The 19,834-nt window shown below is 38.3% G+C and overlaps 1 protein-coding gene across 2 annotated transcripts in view; it reads left to right on the forward strand.

The window, feature by feature from the left end:
* WNK4 (WNK lysine deficient protein kinase 4) overlaps positions 1-19,834 on the forward strand; it is a 176,940-nt gene that overhangs the window by 108,737 nt on the left and 48,369 nt on the right. The window contains exons 2-5 of one of the 2 annotated variants that reach the window (XM_083147518.1): positions 2,028-2,200; positions 2,453-2,673; positions 3,211-3,368; positions 15,300-15,388. In XM_083147518.1, coding sequence (XP_083003644.1) covers positions 2,028-2,200; positions 2,453-2,673; positions 3,211-3,368; positions 15,300-15,388 — 641 coding nt within the window. The remainder of the gene's footprint in view (positions 1-2,027; positions 2,201-2,452; positions 2,674-3,210; positions 3,369-15,299; positions 15,389-19,834) is intronic. The other variant, XM_083147519.1, reaches the window with a different exon arrangement.

Genomic DNA, 19,834 nt, shown 5'->3' on the forward strand with positions numbered 1-19,834 from the left:
GATGCAATCTAGTACTAAAAGCACGGGCAACACAGACTTTATGTGCTGGGCGATGGGATGTGCATGGGAGCGTGCATCTTATCGCACTGCCCTGTCGCACCGTGTATGGGCACTTTACTCATATCATATATAAACGTATAAATAATCATGAAATGAAGATAATGCAATGTATTCAGTAAAAGTTTCTGGGATTACTCACACTGAGGTAGAAATGGTTTTAACCCAAGGCGCTGGAGGGGAATCTGATTATAATTAAATGTAATTAAATAATTTTAAGAAGAACCTATTTTAAATGAACAACGCTGATTTGTATTGGTTGTCAGTCAACAGAATGTACACACACAAAAAAAAGAAAAAGGAACCGAATTAATGTTGCTGTATACTGTATGTCCTATAACAAGGTATATCCTTTTAATGAGGCAAGTAATCATACATTGTTTACAAGTACTAAAATATACAGAATAAAAAAAATATATATAAAATGATCACTCACACCAATACACTAAAAACAGTCTGAAGGTGGACAATCCCTTTAACTACATATTGGGCCAAATGTACTAAGCTTGAAAAGTGATACAATGGATAGTGATAAACCAGCAATAAGCTCATAACTGTCATGTCTGTGTTTGAAAAAAATGGCAGTTGGGAGCTGATTGGTTGGTGGTTTATCGCTCTCCATTTGATCACTTTCAAGCTTATTACATCTCGCCCTATTTCTGACATGCTACTTACTCTTGTACCAGAAATACTTATTTTAAGTCAAGTTCTCTTAATTTAATGTTTCTTGAAAACAAGTCATATTTCCAGGCAGTGCATGATTTTCTTTAGTAATTATGTTCGCATAACAAGGTGCAACAAGCAGTGTGTTAAAAATAGTGAAGCACTGCTGGTTTCATGGACAATTAACCATGCTAATGGCTGAGGCAGATGTCCCTGAGCTCACTGAGCCAGTTAAAGCACTTGAAAGAATTTTGCTATTGGTGTTAAAGGGATGTCTTGAAGTAGGTGATGCCATTAGGCAAATTATCTGTTGGAGATAATTTCATTAAGAGGAAACCTACAATTTGAAGCATGAAGATATCAAATTAGAGTGTACAGGGGGCATCTTCAGAATATGTGCTTGCATTCCATTGCTACTTTAGGTTATACTTTTTCAGTAATAAGGCTAAGTTTTCAGATATTCAAACTTTGTTATTCATGTATATTTTTAAAGAGCAGCATCCTTGATTATTATGGACATTGAAACTCCCTTTACTGGGAGTATTCAGATAAGACAACCTATGCTTGCGTATCTATGCTATTTTCTAAGTATTATGTGTGCCTACCTGGGAATATGCCACTGTTTGTTTGTTGGCAGTGTGCTACATTGCTGTCTATGGAGAAATTATAATGAAAAAAAAAAATCAATAACTATCTTTTAATTTGCGCCTATAATTTACACGTGGTGGAAGCAGCCTATCAATTGGCTTGATCCAAGTATTTTCTTATGATAAATCAAGCAGTACTTCAGTGATGTAACTGCACCCAGGGAGACCCACAGTGATCAGCCTGCACCCATAGACCATACTTACTTCTTTGCCAACAGAAGAGAAGCACTGGGAAAATGATGCTCAGTAAAAGTAGAATCTGGGTTGGGTAAGAAATCCTGGCTGTCGGGATCCCATGTAGTTGCTTCTGATTGGTACTCATTACTACTGTTGCAATTTCTGTCTATAGACATCAGTGAACATAGTAACATATGCTAATTCCTATATATAGGGATAAACAAAATAATGTACAGTGTGTTCAATGAGCAGAAAGGAACTGGATTATAAGGATTTGGGGTATATTTGCATCCCTACCATTGATAGCAATAACTTCTAAATGTATGCCTTTGATGCTGGATTTTACATCTATCTATATGAATGTATGTGTATACTGTATGTATGTACGTTGTTATATTTCTGTGTTTGTGTGTGTCCATCTTTATGTGTATATATATATCCATAACATTTCATGAAATCTATTGTTTGTCTGCTTTTCTACAGACTAGGAAACTGACAAAAGCTGAGCGCCAGAGATTTAGTGAAGAGGTTGAGATGTTGAAAGGTCTACAACATCCAAACATCGTCAGGTTTTATGATTCCTGGAAGTCTATAGTGAAGGGGCAAATCTGCATAGTACTTGTGACTGAGCTCATGACATCCGGAACACTAAAGACGTAAGTCTATATAAACAATGTCATGTTACCAATGTAAAAAATCAATGCTTTTTTTTTTTTTAATTACCATCCTTAAAACTACAGTACAGTGCCCTGCAGTATGTAGCAAGTAATTCATGGTATGGCTCAGACCAATCACTGGGGAGCAGGGGGAAAGGTCAGACAGCTACTGCCCCCAGACTTGTTTGTGTTTGTTCTACAAGTGGTTTTTTTGTTACATACAAGATCTCAGAATATTTGTTTTTAATCCAGCTACTTGAAAAGGTTCAAGGAAATGAAGCTGAAGGTTTTGCAGAGATGGAGCCGTCAAATTCTGAAGGGTTTGCACTTTCTCCACACCCGCTGTCCACCCATTATTCACCGCGACCTTAAATGTGACAATATCTTCATTACTGGGCCCACCGGCTTTGTAAAGATTGGTGACCTAGGGCTCGCCACCCTAAAGAGTGCCTCATTTGCAAAAAGTGTAATAGGTATGTACATAGACAACAGCTACTTTTGGAAATATTGCACTTTGTTGTACAAAAGGGTCAGACTAGATAAAATACAAAATAAAATATAATTATACAGGGCCAAGTGGTTCTTATCTGCTGGAAAATTCTATGTTTCTATGTCAAATTCTATGTTACAGATTATTTTGGTTCCTGTAGTATATTAATATGCAGCAGGCCTGTGAAAGCGAGGAGAGGGCACATTTTTTAGTATATTATAAAAACATAATAAAAACATTTACAATTGCTTAAACTCACAAAAATGTTATCTACACCTAAATAACTATAATGGCAAGAGATGAAATTGTAAGCCATTTTCTACACCGTGCAGTAGGTTTTATTTCACTTTGTGTACCTAAGTAATCCATGTAATCTTCAAGCCTAAGCCCTGTGTATTTCCTGGCCTATTTTCTTTAAGCTAAACGATAACCATACCAGCAAACTGTTTATTTGCCCTCATGTTATCCTCTCCTGTGTAAGTAAGTTCATCCAGCCTGATCTATTGTTTAACATTCACAGGTACGCCAGAGTTTATGGCACCTGAGATGTATGAGGAGAAGTATGATGAGGCGGTGGATGTTTATGCCTTTGGGATGTGTATGTTGGAGATGGCCACATCTGAATATCCTTACTCTGAATGCCAGAATGCTGCTCAAATATACCGCAAAGTGACCTCTGTAAGTAGCTGTGAGGCACAACCATACATATGACTGCTGAACTATGTGGTAGTAAGTAAAACATTTGTAGAAACTGAATTAGTTTCTTATAGACTGCACATAGTTGAAAGGATAGCATAAAAAATATATATCATACATGTATAAAAATAAAATACCAAATAAAATATAATTATACAGTAGGGGCTAACTCTGAGTTGGGAAGACAGCAAAAGACAGGAAGTAACTTGCACCTGGACAAACCAGATTGCAATGCAAGGAGTGCACGCAGTGTAAATACTGTCAGCTTTTGCATATAGCCCACAATGCTGAATAGGTAGATTTTGCACAGCCATTTAGATCTGAGTTGGGAAATGCACATTTCCAATCTGCATCTCTGCACTTTTAAAATCTCCCTCACATGCAGTGCAATGTGGTTTTGCCAAGTAAAGTGGCATATCTGATTAGATTGCTTAGAAAGTAAGAACATATCTCCCATCTCAGAATCAGCTCCATAGTGTACAAATACATAAAACAGAATATACAGTACACAAGTAAGACAACAAGCACCTGTCTCTCAGCTTGCAGTCCATGCTATCTGCCTCTGTGGAATGGGCAAGAATAGTGCATAGACAACCAGAGCATTCTAATCTTGCAAGCATGTGACTATAAATGTATTGAAATCTGAATTGTAATTGACACTGACCTTATCTTTGCACTAAAATTAGATGCATTGCTGCTTATATATTACAAGGCCGAGATTAACAATAGGTGAATGGAGCTACAGCTCCCGGACTCCACATAAATAATATAGGCCCATTACCATGACAGCCACAATGACCAACCACCAGCTGGTCACATGGTTGGCCATACATTATAAATATTACAATTATATTTCAATTTTCCTTTCAAAATGTTAGATTTTGTTTTATACTTTCACATATACAGAGACATTAGGACTGATAGTGTACAGGGGCCCTTGGTCATTTTTCATACCCACACAATATCCACTTAGCTTTGTGTAAATGTTATTGCAAATAATGTTCAGGGAATTTGTATATACTCATATTCCTTAAAGTCTATTTAATCACACATAAAACCTAAGTATAGTTTATTTTTCTTTTAATTGTGCATCCACCCAATACACCTCCCAGTAGCTACAGGAAGTGATAGAGCACTGAGGATGACTAGCAAGGTTGTTATTACACATGTACAATACATAACCCAAAATGTGTTCACTGCAGTATGTTCTAAAACCACCCTTAGGTGTGTATTTTAAACGTGAGTTTCTGTACCTGTCACTAACTATGGATGACTATGCAGTTACATACAAGTAACTATGTGCAAATGCTGTAAATTGTCCCTGCAGGTAAACTTGCAATTTGTGCAAAAATGTTCAAGACATTTGATATCTTGATTCTTGCGTGAGTTGCCTGCAGTTACTGCTGGCTTGTCTTCAATTACCTGAGTGTGTTGATAATGTTCCTTTATAATGTCAAAATGAAAATATGAAAGATTCGGAATATTCTGAAAGACTGGTAGAGACATGGCGTGGCTGCCATCATATTAGGAGAAAAATAAAGACTGCAAAACGAAAAAATAAGTGAAATAACTGGCTTACTGATTTGAGGGCTTAATAAAACAGTGATTAATAAGCGCAAAGTGTGGTTTGGCTTACTTAGGAAACAGAAAACCATATTGCTGTTCATTTTGTAGAAATGCATGTATTATACACTTTCCATGGGTCCACATTCTATTTTTCAGGACTGCGTTTACTTTTGTGGGATTGTAGAAAAATTAAAAGATCACCATAAAAGTCCAGCCTACAATAACATTAGTTTAGCCTTATGAAAAATAAAGGATGAGAGTTAGCTGTGGGGGATCTAAAAGTATGGCTGCAGCACAGTTCAAAATTCAAAGAGAGCTCCACCAGCTGTCACCCCAAAGTGACTCACTGGCAGTTGGTGCCACCTCTAAGGACACCACTGGTAACTAGAGAAAGCCACTGTAAATTTGTTCTGTCCACCCTTGTGAATCTTCATTTGAACCGCTCCTCTTGTGAATACAACATTTTATTTACATGTCTCAGTCAGGTGAAGCAGTAAAAACCACATACTATTTCAGCTTTTTAAAATGGATCCCAAATTAGTGCCCCCCTCTCTCCTTGCGGCTTGCTTCACTTACCATGCTTCGGGTAAGGTTGCCGACCATATGGGATGTCCTATGGACTGTCAACCCTATCATCTGGATCCTGTAATGGACAATTCAATAGTAACAGTGAATTTTGCTCATGGAAAATATAAGCAAGTCATAATAATTTGATAAGAATTTCAGATAAGGGGGAGAAGGAAAGGTTTGTTCGCTGCACGGTGTTCTGTGCTGTAGGAGAGTAAATGGCTGCTTTATGTCAAGGGTATCAAATTGAAGGTCATAGATAACAAACAAGATGAACTCAGGCTGTGCTACAAGAATGGGGACAATATAATAAGGTAGATTTACAAAGATAATTTAGTCAGGGAGCAGAATAAAATAACCTGGTCTCATTTTAATTGGTTCAGTTGTTGACGTGCTGAATGAGTGTCTTCACTCAACTTTATTGTACCATGTTTTCTGAGTTTAATGCTGGTTGAGAAATGCTGATTTAAAGCAAGTGATCGTATCTAAGGCAAAGACTGACTTCTGGTGAAGCAAGCTACTTTATATTTACCAACAGTTTGCTCCCGGCTGGGGCGTCACTATACACATAATGCAGTTATCATTGGTAGGTGAATGCTAGATCCAATAATACAGCTGACATTCTCAAATTGTCTTTATAGCTGTATCAATTCCATGATATGCCCATATCCAAGACATTTGAAACCAAAGTCAATCAGGCCTTCTTTTTAAATGGCAAAGATCATTGCCTGGGAGTGTGGTTTCAACCTTTTGTATGCACACACCCCTGTCAGCCACGCTAAATCTCTGCATCTCTTATATTTACATAAGGTAAGGGGATAATCTGGACATAATCTTAAAGCAATTATATTACCTATGAAATAGTTACCCGATGCTAGGACCCATGAAATGCTATTTACTATGCAAGAATCCAGTCTGAAAAATAAACATTCTCATTAACTGCATTCCTACAAATAAGCACATGTCAAAGCTGCAGAATATACCGTGTGTATCAGTTATTTTACTTATCCAGTTACCTATAATATAAACATTTTTTTGAAGGTACACCTCATTCTTACCTTGAATAATGCATTTTCAAAATATCTTATTGTGTGTGCTAAACTACTCTCCCCAAATGCTGAAGTATGCATCTTTCTCCTGATCTTTGTTTTCTGCAAAAATGTGTTTACTACAATCACTGGAGTCTGATTGCAGGAGCACAACGCAGCCTTTCCTCCCGCAGAACATAGCCTAGGCTAGAGACAATCCTGCCTATGATCTGATTACTCTGCCCCTGATTTTATTAACCTTGCATTAATGTATGAGGAGACCATGCTGGGATCTGATTAAACAGTACGGAGAGCAGATAACAATTATCTCTCAAACACAATTTGTTGTCAGCCTACATTTCACAGGAAACTGGAGTTCCACAACTGGTATGCTACTTTGCTGTGATAGGAATCTTAAACCTACTAGGTGAAATAAATGTAAAATTTTGGTGACATTTAATTTCATATATCTATATCTATATCTATATATATATATATATATATATATATATATATATATTATACAAAACAACCATAGAACAAATTGTCGCAATACACATTAAAACACATTGAAATCTGAGGGATATAGGAGACAAGTGGAAAAAGGAGAGAATAAGAGGACATAGAGAAAAGGTAAGAAAAAGGTGGAGATCAAGAGTACGTAGGAAATGAATGGGAAGAAATAAAAGGCCAAGTCCGGGTTCATACCACAGATCTAAATAAAAATGTGTGTACATATAGATATACCATCATGCAAACATACAGATAGCTCTATACATACTGACAGACTTATGGTTTTTGTGTATCCTATAGGTACTGTCTATGCCCTTTTGAGCATTAAGTTTTTCCTCAAATTGTTCTTGTCGGGGTATTGTGGTAAACCACCCTTTTTAATCTTGCTGCAATTCATGTCATTTTGCGCAAATAGTATTATAGAGCAGTATCTAGAATGGCCCTTCTGAGCGATATCGTTTAAAAAATATGTAATAACAAAAAATTTTGTGATCAGAAGAATACTTATTACGAATCATGTTAAATGTAATTGAAATAAAACTACAGTATGATACATAACCTTCATTACTAATTAAATTAATTTACATCACATTGGATCAAATGTATTAAGCATTAACAAGTAAAAAAGTGGAGGGTAATAAAGGACCAGCCATTCAGCTCCTAGCTGCCATGTTACAGGATGGGTTTGAGAAATGACAGTTAAGAGCTGGTTGGCTGGTACTTTATCTACTTTATCATTGGTTAAAATACAAATAAAATAAATTTTACTCCATTATTAGGCAATGGTACAGGGTTTGTGTATTACATTGTTTTGGGATGAATGGGCCAGGTATTCTTTGGCTCACTTTATGAATTGGCATTGAAGGGGTTTCGTTGGCAATATCTGATTTGACGTACTCCAAATTCTCTCCAAAACAAACTCACCCTCAGGCATTGCTGCAATTACTTATTAATGGAATGGAAACTTAAAGCCTATATATTTTGATGTAATCAGCTTAATAGCCAGCAGTCTGATGAACATGCGGTTTTCTGTGGCTGCCTGGTACTGCATAGAGAGCAGCAAAGACCAGTCTAATGCTGATTGCTCCTGGCATTGGCACAAGATACGTTTTGTACAGCAGCTTCATGTTATCAGTAACCTATAAATTGGTCATTTTTAAGAATGTGGGAATAGCATGGTGGCCTATTACATGTTGTAGGTCTTTTTGAAGAGTTGCTTAGACCCAAGGGAAAAATAAAAGTTTTGTGAGATTTCTGAGTAATCTTTAGATAATCTTTTAATCTTCTACTGGCAGAGATTAAGTCAGTAATTAGGATACAAAAGATGAGGTTATGGCAACATAATTTGATACATCATCACGCTGCAAATAGTACCACTTACTTGGAAAATGGGTGTGGATTAGCTCACAGAAAATAGGCAGTCAATAGTTCCACAACAAAATGTTGACATGCACTAGATCGAGATTGACAAAAGATCAACATGCACTAGGTCGGCAATGACAAAAGACTGACACAAGCAAAATGTTGACATGGAAAAGGACAACACATGAAAAGGTTGTCACAAACTTTTCAGGTTTTTTTTTTTTGTGGGTGTCGATATGGAAACCTCAGTACATGGACCTCCAATTAGTGTACTGTATTCAATGCTTCAGGCCGGGTTTACAATTTTCAATCCAAGGGGTTGCTAAAGCATGAGAAGTAAAAAAGAAACGAAAGAAAGAAAAGGCGGGCAGGGGCGGATGTGAATGTTCAACTATACTCTGTAAAGCGCTGCGGAATATGTACGTGCTATATAAGAAACTGTTAATAAGTAAATAAACTTGAACCATTGCAGGAGGGAATAAATACTCTATTCCTGGGCTTTCCTCTTAATTTATGATTGCCATCAACTATTTTAAACAGGTTAATTGATAAGTAAGGTGCTTCAATATAGGTAATCGAAAACGAAGAGGGAAGTCCAGGAATAGAGCATTGTGTTCCTACTGGAGAGGTTCAGGGGAGGTATGTGGATGTGCCATTCTAGTTGCAGAGCTGCTATGCAAGACCTGACTTTGGGAATTCTAAAAATGAACCACAATAGACAGGCTCTTAGGGGTACACCAACACTGCATATGTTGTAAATGAGTCTATGCAGGGAACTGTAATGGGGCCTACACACGGGGTGATTTCAAGGCATTTTCTAAGCAATCTGACTAGATCGCTTAGAAAATTCCCCTTCATCGCTCCATGTGTAGGGGTCATAACGATAACTCATCGAAGAACACTGGCCCTGACAAAGTGTTCATCACACATCGTTGACACATCCCTGTGCAGTGCTGAGCGATCTGCATTGCTCAGATCGCTCAGCCACATCTCCCCGCGTGTAGGTCTCTACATTGTTTTTTTTAAATCTGGAATATATTTAACAGGTTAAGATTACACTTGTTTGTGAAATACCTGGTTTCCATGAAAGGTTTTGTAAATTTCAGTGCAGGAAAGCAGATTAGAAGATAAACATTTTAAAATAGAATATAAATGAATGCAGAGGAGATTTCTGAACAGAGACGGTGTTCTTTGTTTTATCTGATTTTAATTAGTCCCCGGTGAAGCACACACCTGCATACATTGCCCTCTCTAACTGCAGCTGTGTATGGCTGCATGTTATGCAATATCCAACCACATATATTTCAAAATTTCTGCAGAACACACACAAGTCATTTATCATGTATTAAGGAAAAAAACATAAAGAAACTTGGAAGTGAATCCAATGTGATTTAAACATAAAAAGGTTTTATATTTCAAGTGCGTATTTTGTAAAACCAGCCAAAAAAAAACAAATGTTAGTAATTCTGCAATGCAGTCAAGTTACTTATAATCCATATCGCTAAAAATAAACATTGATTTGCTTATTTGGATATTAGTCTTTATTTCACCATTGTCCCACAATGGCATTGCAATAGTTATGCAATAGAAAAGCACTCTCTCAAGGTGATATGAATACTTATACTTATTCAAAGAGTGTTAATGAATTGTAATGTCTGTGACACTAATTATATTTGGGGTAAAACCTTCTATAAATGTTAGCCAAGTGCCAGAATCAGGTTTTACCCTAAGTAAAAGTATAGTGTCAACCAATCAGATTATTTCAATTGCATCCTAGAAAATGACAGACATAATCTGATTGGTTACAATGGGCAACATCACCTCTTTTTCATATTTGGAAGTTTACTAAATTTACCTCTAAAAGTCTTAAGTATGTATATAGGAGGAGATGTATCAAGAAGTGGAGAGAGATAAAGTGGTTGCCCAAAACATCCAATCAGCTTCTGTATTTTTAGGTGGCTTAATCTTTGAAATGGCAGAAGCTGGTAAGGCAACTACTCCCCCCTTTCCCTCCCCATGGCTACATACATCTTCCTTATAGTATTCATATTGGTGCTGGAGAGTATTTTTGTTTTGCAGGCTGGCCCAGGCTTTCACTGTAAGACCCTTTCTACTTGAAGTGAAGATTTGAGTGCACCCTTTTGGCGCTGGCCACACCTTTCTTTTGTTATCAGTAAAACAATTACAGCAGAGCTGATCTACAGCTGGGAGTTTTGTTATTCTAATATCATAATTTTAGTTAATGCTCTACTGGGATTTGCAAGTATAAATATAGCGTAGACTACAAACATTAATGGTGCCCATACACAGTGCGAGGGTGCTATGTGCTCCTGCGGGCATCCCATCGCACAGCATATAAAGTCTGTGAAGCCATGCTTTTTTGAATTAGGCCCTGATTGCATCGCACACAAATCGCTTGTGATTTGATCGCATGTGATATGATCTAGTTCAAAATGGACGGGAATATTGTACCGTGTATGGGCACCTTAAGACAATCAAGTGAAAAAAAGAAAATATAATGTTTGTTTATATCAATAAGGATGTATTTAATAATTTGGTAACTCTAATCCCATGTGTAGATAACCCATAACAGGTTGTACTATATCAGTATGCTTCCTAACAAGTACACTTCATAACTTGATTATCTAGAAGCACTACCACTTCTATATATAAGATGTACCCTTTGGCAAACCGACCTGAAGTATTAACGTTTGTATTAACACCATGTCAAGGAGAAAAAAACATCTGCAGTGATTGAAAACAAGATAATCAGCACATTAGTCTGGAAAACATTGTATGGCCATTTCCAAGTAAATGAAATCCATCAGTGGGAATGCTTTATTTACTATGCAGAACGTCAATCTTCGCATTAAAAAAAGGACATGCAAAAGTATGAATTGAAGATATGTGGGCACGTAAGCTATAGATTTTCCAGCATCACAATGAAGGAGAGTTTGTGCTCTCTGCTTGTTACAGGTAGAGAAAAGATCTGCCTGTCTGACTGATTAGCAGGAGCACATCCTATGGGAAGTCACTGCCACTGCTGGCGAGTCTCTGTGGGTGGCAGATTTTACTGGGGGATGCTGCAACCCTGCAGGCAATAGGTAGAATCTACCACTTCTTTATGGTTCACCTTGTGCCTGAAAATCTGCCAAACCTTCCTGGTGATACACAAAAGTATGTTTTCTTTCAGATCATCCGGAATCTCTTTATTTTGCTGGTGGAGAAAGAAAACAATGTCCATATTGGGTAGAAAATTACACTTGCGATAGCAGCATAAATATGTTTATCCCATGTAAACAATCCTGGACATTATGGAAATAGGCCGCTTAATTGGCATATATATATATATTGCCTTGGACTGCCTGCTTCATTTTTGGTGTGGGATTTGTTGACTCACAAGCCATAGGTTTTATGTGTAGCTGCTGATGATGCCTATGGCCATCTCCATTTCCCAGGTTTAGATGCTCACAACGCAGTGAACGATTGTAGCCACAATGTATCACAGCCAGGGGAATTAAGGCCCAAAGGATGTTACCGTTTTGTTTCATACAACAATTGAGATTAAACCTTATTTTTTTAAGTACTTTCAGTAGTAGAGTAGTATCAAGAAATAGTGTTTCTGGTAAAACTCATTTATACTAGTCACAAATTTGTTCTTCCCATGAAAGAGACAACCATTACCTTGAACAAGTACTTTTTTCTTATTGTACAAACATTAGGGCAGATGTATTAAGCCTTAACAAGAGATACATTCAAGTGTGATAAGGAGAGATAAACGTCCAGCCAATCAGCTCCTTACTGACTTTTTTTCAAACACAGCCTGTAACATGGCAGTTGACAGATGATTGGCTGGACATTCATCTCTCCTTATCACACTTGCATTTATCTCTTGTTAAGGCTTAATACATCTGCCCTACAATGTCATGCATTCAAAATACATTTTATATATTTAGTATATATATATATATATATATATATATATACATATGATTAGATACAGTATATACTCTTTTTTGTGTTAAATAAGTCTAATATGTAGAACACAAATGTTTTATTGATCAGCATATTGATTCCGCACTACTGCTTTTGTTAGACATAGGTAGACTCATGTCTCTGTTATGGTTTCCTGCATCAACAAGTAGGCAGCTCTTGACACTCCCTCCCTCTCACCAATGATCTCCTGCTCCGGAATCCATGAACCACGCTATTAACCAGGGCAACACAAGCCCTGCATTCATTCTAAACTTAAGGTTGCCAGAGAAAACAAACCATAGCGAGAGCTAAAAAATATTGTTTACAGGGCCTGTACTGACTGTGCTGTTCTCTGAATTATCTGAGGCCAAGTAAGGTGCAGAGAATTTGGAGGTCAATTCTTGTCACTAGCCTTAAAACTTTTCTAGTTTACATTATAACTTATGCATTAAGATGTCTAAGGCAGAGTTTCTTACATAAACACTTGCTACATACACAAAAAAAACAGCTTAATATTGCATAAACACTTTTCTCAGGTGTTTGATGTTCTGGCTGTAAGCTCTAGAAGACAAGAGGAGATGTAGTAAGCCTTGGGGAGAGATAAAGGGGAGAGGGATAGAGAACCAACCAAGTAGCTTCTAACGGCCTTGGTACAAGTTTGAAAAATTACAGTTGTGAGCTGATTGCTCCCCTTTGAACAGATTGCAGTGAAACGTTCTATGGAACTATATCTACATATGTCAGGTATGGATATGTAGTACTTTGTGAATCCTGCAAGATAAATCACAAGAGTTAAATGAATTATAACATAATTTGATAATTGAGTCTCTTTAACATTCCTCTTGGCAGTTTTATGCTCTAAGTGTAAAACTGCGTTAAGACCATTGTGCTTCTGCAGTTTGTCTGCATATTTAACACTTCAGCATTAAATTAATTAGGACAATAAACTAGCTTCAAACTCCAGCTGTCTTGCATATGTCGGTAGTTACAAAGCGTTGTCTTGGTTACGGTGCAGATAATATACATTTAGCAATTTGAAACACAACACAGGCCTCATCTGGAAGATGCTTAGGGAACCGTGAACAGAATTAAGGCCCTGGACTGCACAGATACATAAAGCCTCTTGGGCCAGTAGTTGTCTACTATTAAATTCTGTATAGAGAACAGACAGGGTAAAGTGTAGCTTTTATGTTTTCTAAGATCATTTAATTTTGAATTATTTCTTGTTTATAAGATTAGTAGAGTACTTTTAATAAAACAAGACTTGTTTCTTTGCTGGGAGAAAGATATTACCTGTTCAGCAAGTTTGTCTTTTCCTACCAAAACTTGACCACAAGGAGAATCGTGAAACAGAAACATATATTTCTGAACAAATATGGGTCAGCATTCTAGATTAAAAATACATAAACAGGATTATGTTTATTGAGCAAGTTTGCACAATGTTTTAGGCTCACGTAGCCCTGTCCCAAGTGAACAGGGCAGGGCTATTTAAGCCTGAAACACTAATCTTGTTTAAGCATCTTTAATCCGGAGTACCCACATATATTTGTCATGAGTTTTTTTTTTCTGCCACCTATATTAAAGTTAAGAAATGTCCACCAAATAGGGCCAAAACAAGCCCTACCCAAACCAAAAATATTCACTTTGAGCAGTGGTGGATTTCATATTACGCACATGCGTAGGAGTGACACTTGCTGGGCACAGCATGGGCACTTGCTCAAAAGCCTAGCTAGACCAATGGGCACATGAGGCCTAGGCCTTTTTTTCTTTTTTTTTTGTTATCACAGCTTATGTTTTCTTGTTATTTTGTAACTGATAAGGGAGGGGAGAATGGTAAGTAAATTGTGTGTGTGTGTGTGTGTGGGGGGGGGGGGGTAGTGTTCCTTTGAACACTACCAAGAAGGTGGCAGTGACGTGACTGGAGCGATTGATAAAGTTGTTCCACTTGGCGGTCTGACCCTTCATTTCACAACGGACTTTGTGATAAAATCTGTACATTTTTGTGTATGGTGTACAGTTTAGCTAAAGTCAGGACTGTTGGAATGGATTACAGTTGCAAGTCATGTGATAGAGGACTCTCATAATCATGGACAGGACAGGTGTACTCATCTTTTTTTACTGTGTAATTGTCCCAGAGAGTGAAATCCTGGAAACATAACGGGGGGGGGCGCTAAATTATGTAACTGCCAGTTTTATATTTAATCTATAAACTGTTTCTACAAGGCAGTAACCTCAACACCCATCCCTGTATTCCACTTGCATAGCCATCCCTATGTCTAGGACGTTCTCTTAGGTGCTTTATGTAATAGGAGGAATCCAGTTAAAAATAAAATCAACAAAAGTAATATGTTGGCAATAAAAATAATTGGCACCACAGTAAGCAGGTATGCCAATATAATAAAATGTTGGCAAGAATGTTAAAATGAACCCTGGTTTTGAACATACCCATGTTTTACAGTGGTTTCCTTTGGGTACTCCAGTTTCCTGTCACCATCCAAAAACATACTGTTAGGTTAATTGGCTACAGGGAGAATTATCCTCCACTGGAGCAATGACTGATGGGAATGAATAACTATTCTTTGTATACCGATGCATAATATAAATGCAGTTTTTTTATCACGGGTAATACGTGCACTGGGGTACATTATTATAAATAAACAGCAGTAATAATAAATACAATGTGTTTATTGACAGAATGTGATGTTTTCAACTTTCACACTTATATATAGATGAAAACAAGTACTGTTTAACATCAGTCTCTGGTGTCCAGCACTGTTTTATGGTCACCCTCAGTCTGTGTGCCAGGCTTGTAGGTTAGCTTGTTACTATTCCAGTACAGCTTTAGAGACTTGCTGGGCCAAACATCCATAACTTGACGTGTCTTTCTTTTCATCATCCACAGGGCATGAAGCCAGACAGTTTCTACAAAGTTAAAGTCCCAGAGCTTAAAGAGATCATCGAGGGCTGTATACGCATGAACAAGAATGAAAGGTAAATTCACCTCAAGAAGATCAGTAACTAGACTGACCTGAAGAGAGAACAATAGCTGCTCAGGGGTTTAGGTGAGGGGTTATTAGTAATGCTTTGGGTGTTGGCCTTGCACAAACTAAAACTAGAAATCAACTTCTGTGTGAGTTCAGTGTATTTTTTTATTTTAAGACACTGTTATGTGAAATATGTATATGTTTTTTTGTCAGTTGAATATAGGATATTGTCCCAAAGTCAGTTTTTTCATCCTTCTGCATTATATATTTTTGTCTGTAGATGTTTACCAAGTACGCCAGAAATATTCCAAATATTGTCATAATCAGTGGCAGCTCCAGAGGACGGGCTGCAGCACAGTTCAAAATTCAAATAGGGGAACCACTCCAACTGCCACCAACTGCCATTCCAAACTGACTCACTGGCAGTGGGTGTGGCTCCCCTATTTGAATTTTGAACAGTGCTGCAACCCATCCTGTGGAGCTGCCACTGATCATATTACAGATTTGTCTTAATACATGTAGCCTTAATATATCACGCAGCAGGAAATGCCTGGAAGTGAAGTGACAGGTCCCGTGCAACCCCGTTAGCATCAAGCATGGGTTTTGTTTGTTGAAAATGTGTTTCCATCTCAGCCACAATGCAACAAGGACACATGAGGAGACTATGCTGATTAATTTGATTATGACACTTGTACTGCATATTGCGTATGACTAAGTCTGAATATGAAGCACAGCAGAACTTGGTGAGAAAAAAGGCAGCGGCTGCTGTATCACAGCACTTGGTATGTAGATTTAGAGGCTCACTCACACAGAGATATATACTTCACATATTAATTAATCAGCAGTGTCTCTGTGTGCGTCCTAGTCACATTGCTTTGAGACTAAGATTCATTTTAAGCAAAAAAGACACCTGGCACTAGAAGAGTCTCATCGGACCTTGTTTGCCAAGCGGGACTGCGTGTCACAACTGCATCAAAGATGCATGAGGAGACATCTGTACAGAGTTGAACAGAAATTAGGCTTATTGTAGATCCTCTTGCATTGCTTATATGGAAAAATGTGTTTGTGTGTCTGTATTCAAAGTCCTATGCATCTTGCAGTGCCGCCATTTCCTATGTGTATTTCTGGTTTTCTACTAGTAATCAACATTAGTGCACACTTTTATCAGCCCTTAACTCATGTCTAAATAGGGCATAGGCCGTTATCATTAAGCTTCATTAAACTGAAACTGCCTACTCAGACTTGGCGCTAATTACCCATTTGTTTAGTCTAACACGCCCCACCCTCCTGTTTTTACAAGGAACTGGTACAAAGCAGGCTGGAGGTTGCTGCTGGGACCCCAAAGGTTGTGCCCTTATGAATTAGCACTGGGGGAAACAATGTATTTTATAATAATGAACTTACATAATAAATATAATAATTTCTTACATAAAAAATGTTACTTGAATTTATATAACAAATGTGAGAGACACTGGCATTTTTAGTGGATATTTTCTCACACAGATGTTGGCACTCAAAGTGTTAAATAATAACTAAAAATGATTATGTAAGTAATAAATACTAATGGGAGATCTGACTTTGACACATAGATGGAATTTTCCAGTAATGCAGAATTACTTGTCTCTAAAGGCCCCCATACACTATGCGATATGGGAACGATTTCACCCGGATTTTCACCCGGATGAATCGGGCAGTGAAATCGGCCCAAATCGCACTTGTAGACATCCCCTCCGATCCGATGCGCGGTCCCGTGCGCATCGGATCGGGGTCGGGAGGTAGGACGGGCTGCACATAAGATTTGCCAAATCTTATGTGCAGCCCAGCCCCGGAGCCGTGCGGGGGACAGCAGCGGGCGGGGGATGCCGGCTATAGAGAGCCAAGCAGGGGGAGGCTGCATATGGCGCTGGGCTGGAGAAAGCTGTGCTGCGGTGGGGTGACAGCGGGAGGCGAGCAGGGAGAACTTGATGACATGACGCTGGCTGCCGGGCAGCGGCGGGAGCCGGGAGAAACAGATAACTAAAAAAAAAAAACGCCCATAGAGATGACTAGCAAGCCAGTGATTGGCTGAGACCTCTCTCAGCCAATCAGCGATTGGCTGAGAGAGGTCTCAGCCAATCACTGGCTTGCTAGTCATCTCTATGGGCGTTTTTTTTTTAAGTTATCTGTTTCTCCCGGCTCCCGCCGCTGCGGCGCTGCCCGGCAGCCAGCGTCATGTCATCAAGTTCTCCCTGCTCGCCTCCCGCTGTCACCCCACCGCAACACAGTTTCATCCAGCCCAGGTCCCTATGTAGCCTCTCCCTGCTTGGTTCTCAATTAGCCGGCATCCCGCTGCCGTCCCCCGCACGGCTCCCTCCTCCTGCAGCTCCCCGGGGACTGCATATGATAAATCCATGCGATTTATCATATGCAAACCTTGGCACATTAAGTGCCTAATCGTGCTTCCCCCTCCCGGGGAGCTGCAGGGGAAATCAGGTCCGACTTGTCCCTAGGACAAGTCGGACTAATGTATGGGGGCCTTAACATGCATCTGTGCTAGAGAGGTAGCAATGATTTGCTGAAATACCACTAAGCTCTGTTACACCAGAATTCTGCAAACCACTTCACATTAACTAAACATGTAAGCATTGTTAATATATAGTGCAAAATACTAGTTCTAAACTTCCTCGGTAATTACAAGAATGACCTTTTGCAGACCTTGTCAAAACTAATTGCTAATTACCAAGAATGTTGATTGAAAGATGTTAGGAAGATTTGGAAAACCTGATTTACTTGCATCAATAGATGTCTAAAATATTCAGAGATGTTCTTCAAAATATTGTCCTAGTTAAGCATTTGGTGGCAGATTGGACTAATCATTGAAATCCTTTTTTTCTTTGACTTTTAGATAAAACATTATATTTAAATACAATTTTATTATTTTCACCTGTCACTAATATCTGCACAGCAATAAGATAAGTAGGGTTACCACCTTTCCCCTTTAATTCCGGACACATATTAATTACACAGGTTCTGTGGAAGTTTAAAATCAGGTGAAATGGAGTCTTGAAGTCTGCCAGCCACAGAACCTGTGTAATTAATATGTGTCCGGAATTAAAGGGGAAAGGTGGTAACCCTAAAGATAAAAAAAATTTACTGTACTGTTTCTTTACAGTACATTCTAGCTTTAGGTTATGGTAGATAGCGTCAAAAGTGAAAAGGAAGAGAGTGTCCGACTCTAGGTCAACCCCGAGTGGTCAACAAAGACAAAAGGTCGACACACGCGAACTGTTGACATTTAGGGGTGTCATCACTTGGACCCCAAATAAGTATACTCAGATCTCATTCGGAGTGCACATCATTCTCAATCGGAGTCCACCCCTGTCAGCAAAAAATGAAAACAAATATAGTGTGTTTTCTTGTATGTATACTGTGTGTGTGTGTGTGTGTGTGTATATATAAATATATATATATTATGCATTTGCGCTGGGGTGTACACTCAAATATCCTTTTTGAAGGGAGTATATAAACGTGGGTACAGTAAGAGGCCACTCTCCAGACTGAAAAAAAAAAGAGATCCAGATAAGAGTATCACCTCTCAAATAGTCACCACAGTGTAGCAAAATCCTAAGCTCCTTCATTGTCAGCCAGTGAAGGAGCTTGGGATTTTGCTACACTGTGGTGACTATACTGGATCTTATCTGGATCTCTTTTTTTTTTCACATGATCTATAAGGTTCATCCGTATGAACATGGCCCTGTGAACCCTATATTCGAGGATCTCATCCTTACGAGAAGTTTCTAACACACTAGGCCAGATTGGCTTCCCCCAAATCTATCACCTTATTGGCCCGGTGAGCCCAACTTTCAAGGATCTCATACATATAGAAACCATTTAGTATAGCAAGCCAGAGGGGCTTCCCCCAATAAATCATCACTGTAGTGGCCCTATGAGCCCAATTATCTAGTACCTTAACCTTACTGAAGTTATCCAGTACACTAAGCCAAATTGACTTCCCCCAAATCCATCATTTTATGGGCCCTGTGAGCCCTATACTCAAGGACCTCATCTTCACAGACAATATCTAATATACTAAGTCAGACTGGCTTCCCCCTAACTTATCGCCTTACTGATTTTACCGTTGTCCTGAATGAAATATTAGTTGCCAAACAGGCCTAATAATAAATCTTTTTGTCACACCCCTGAAGAAGTCGTTCTGATGAAACACGTTGGGTTTTAATAAAGAACTTTTATCTTGAACGGATTTCACGTATTATTCGGGAAGGGGACAAAGAATTGTCAAATGAATTGTGATTGGTGTTTCATTCAGTAAATTAGTATATGATTGACTAGGTGGTACTAAGCCCAGCGCTCTCCGATAAATTCTTTTTCATATATATATATATATATATATATATATATATATATATATATATATATATATATACAGTATATATATATATATATATATATATGT

Source organism: Crinia signifera, chromosome 6 (genome assembly GCF_055691185.1).
Source record: "Crinia signifera chromosome 6, ASM5569118v1, whole genome shotgun sequence".
NCBI classification, from domain to species: Eukaryota; Metazoa; Chordata; class Amphibia; order Anura; family Myobatrachidae; genus Crinia; species Crinia signifera.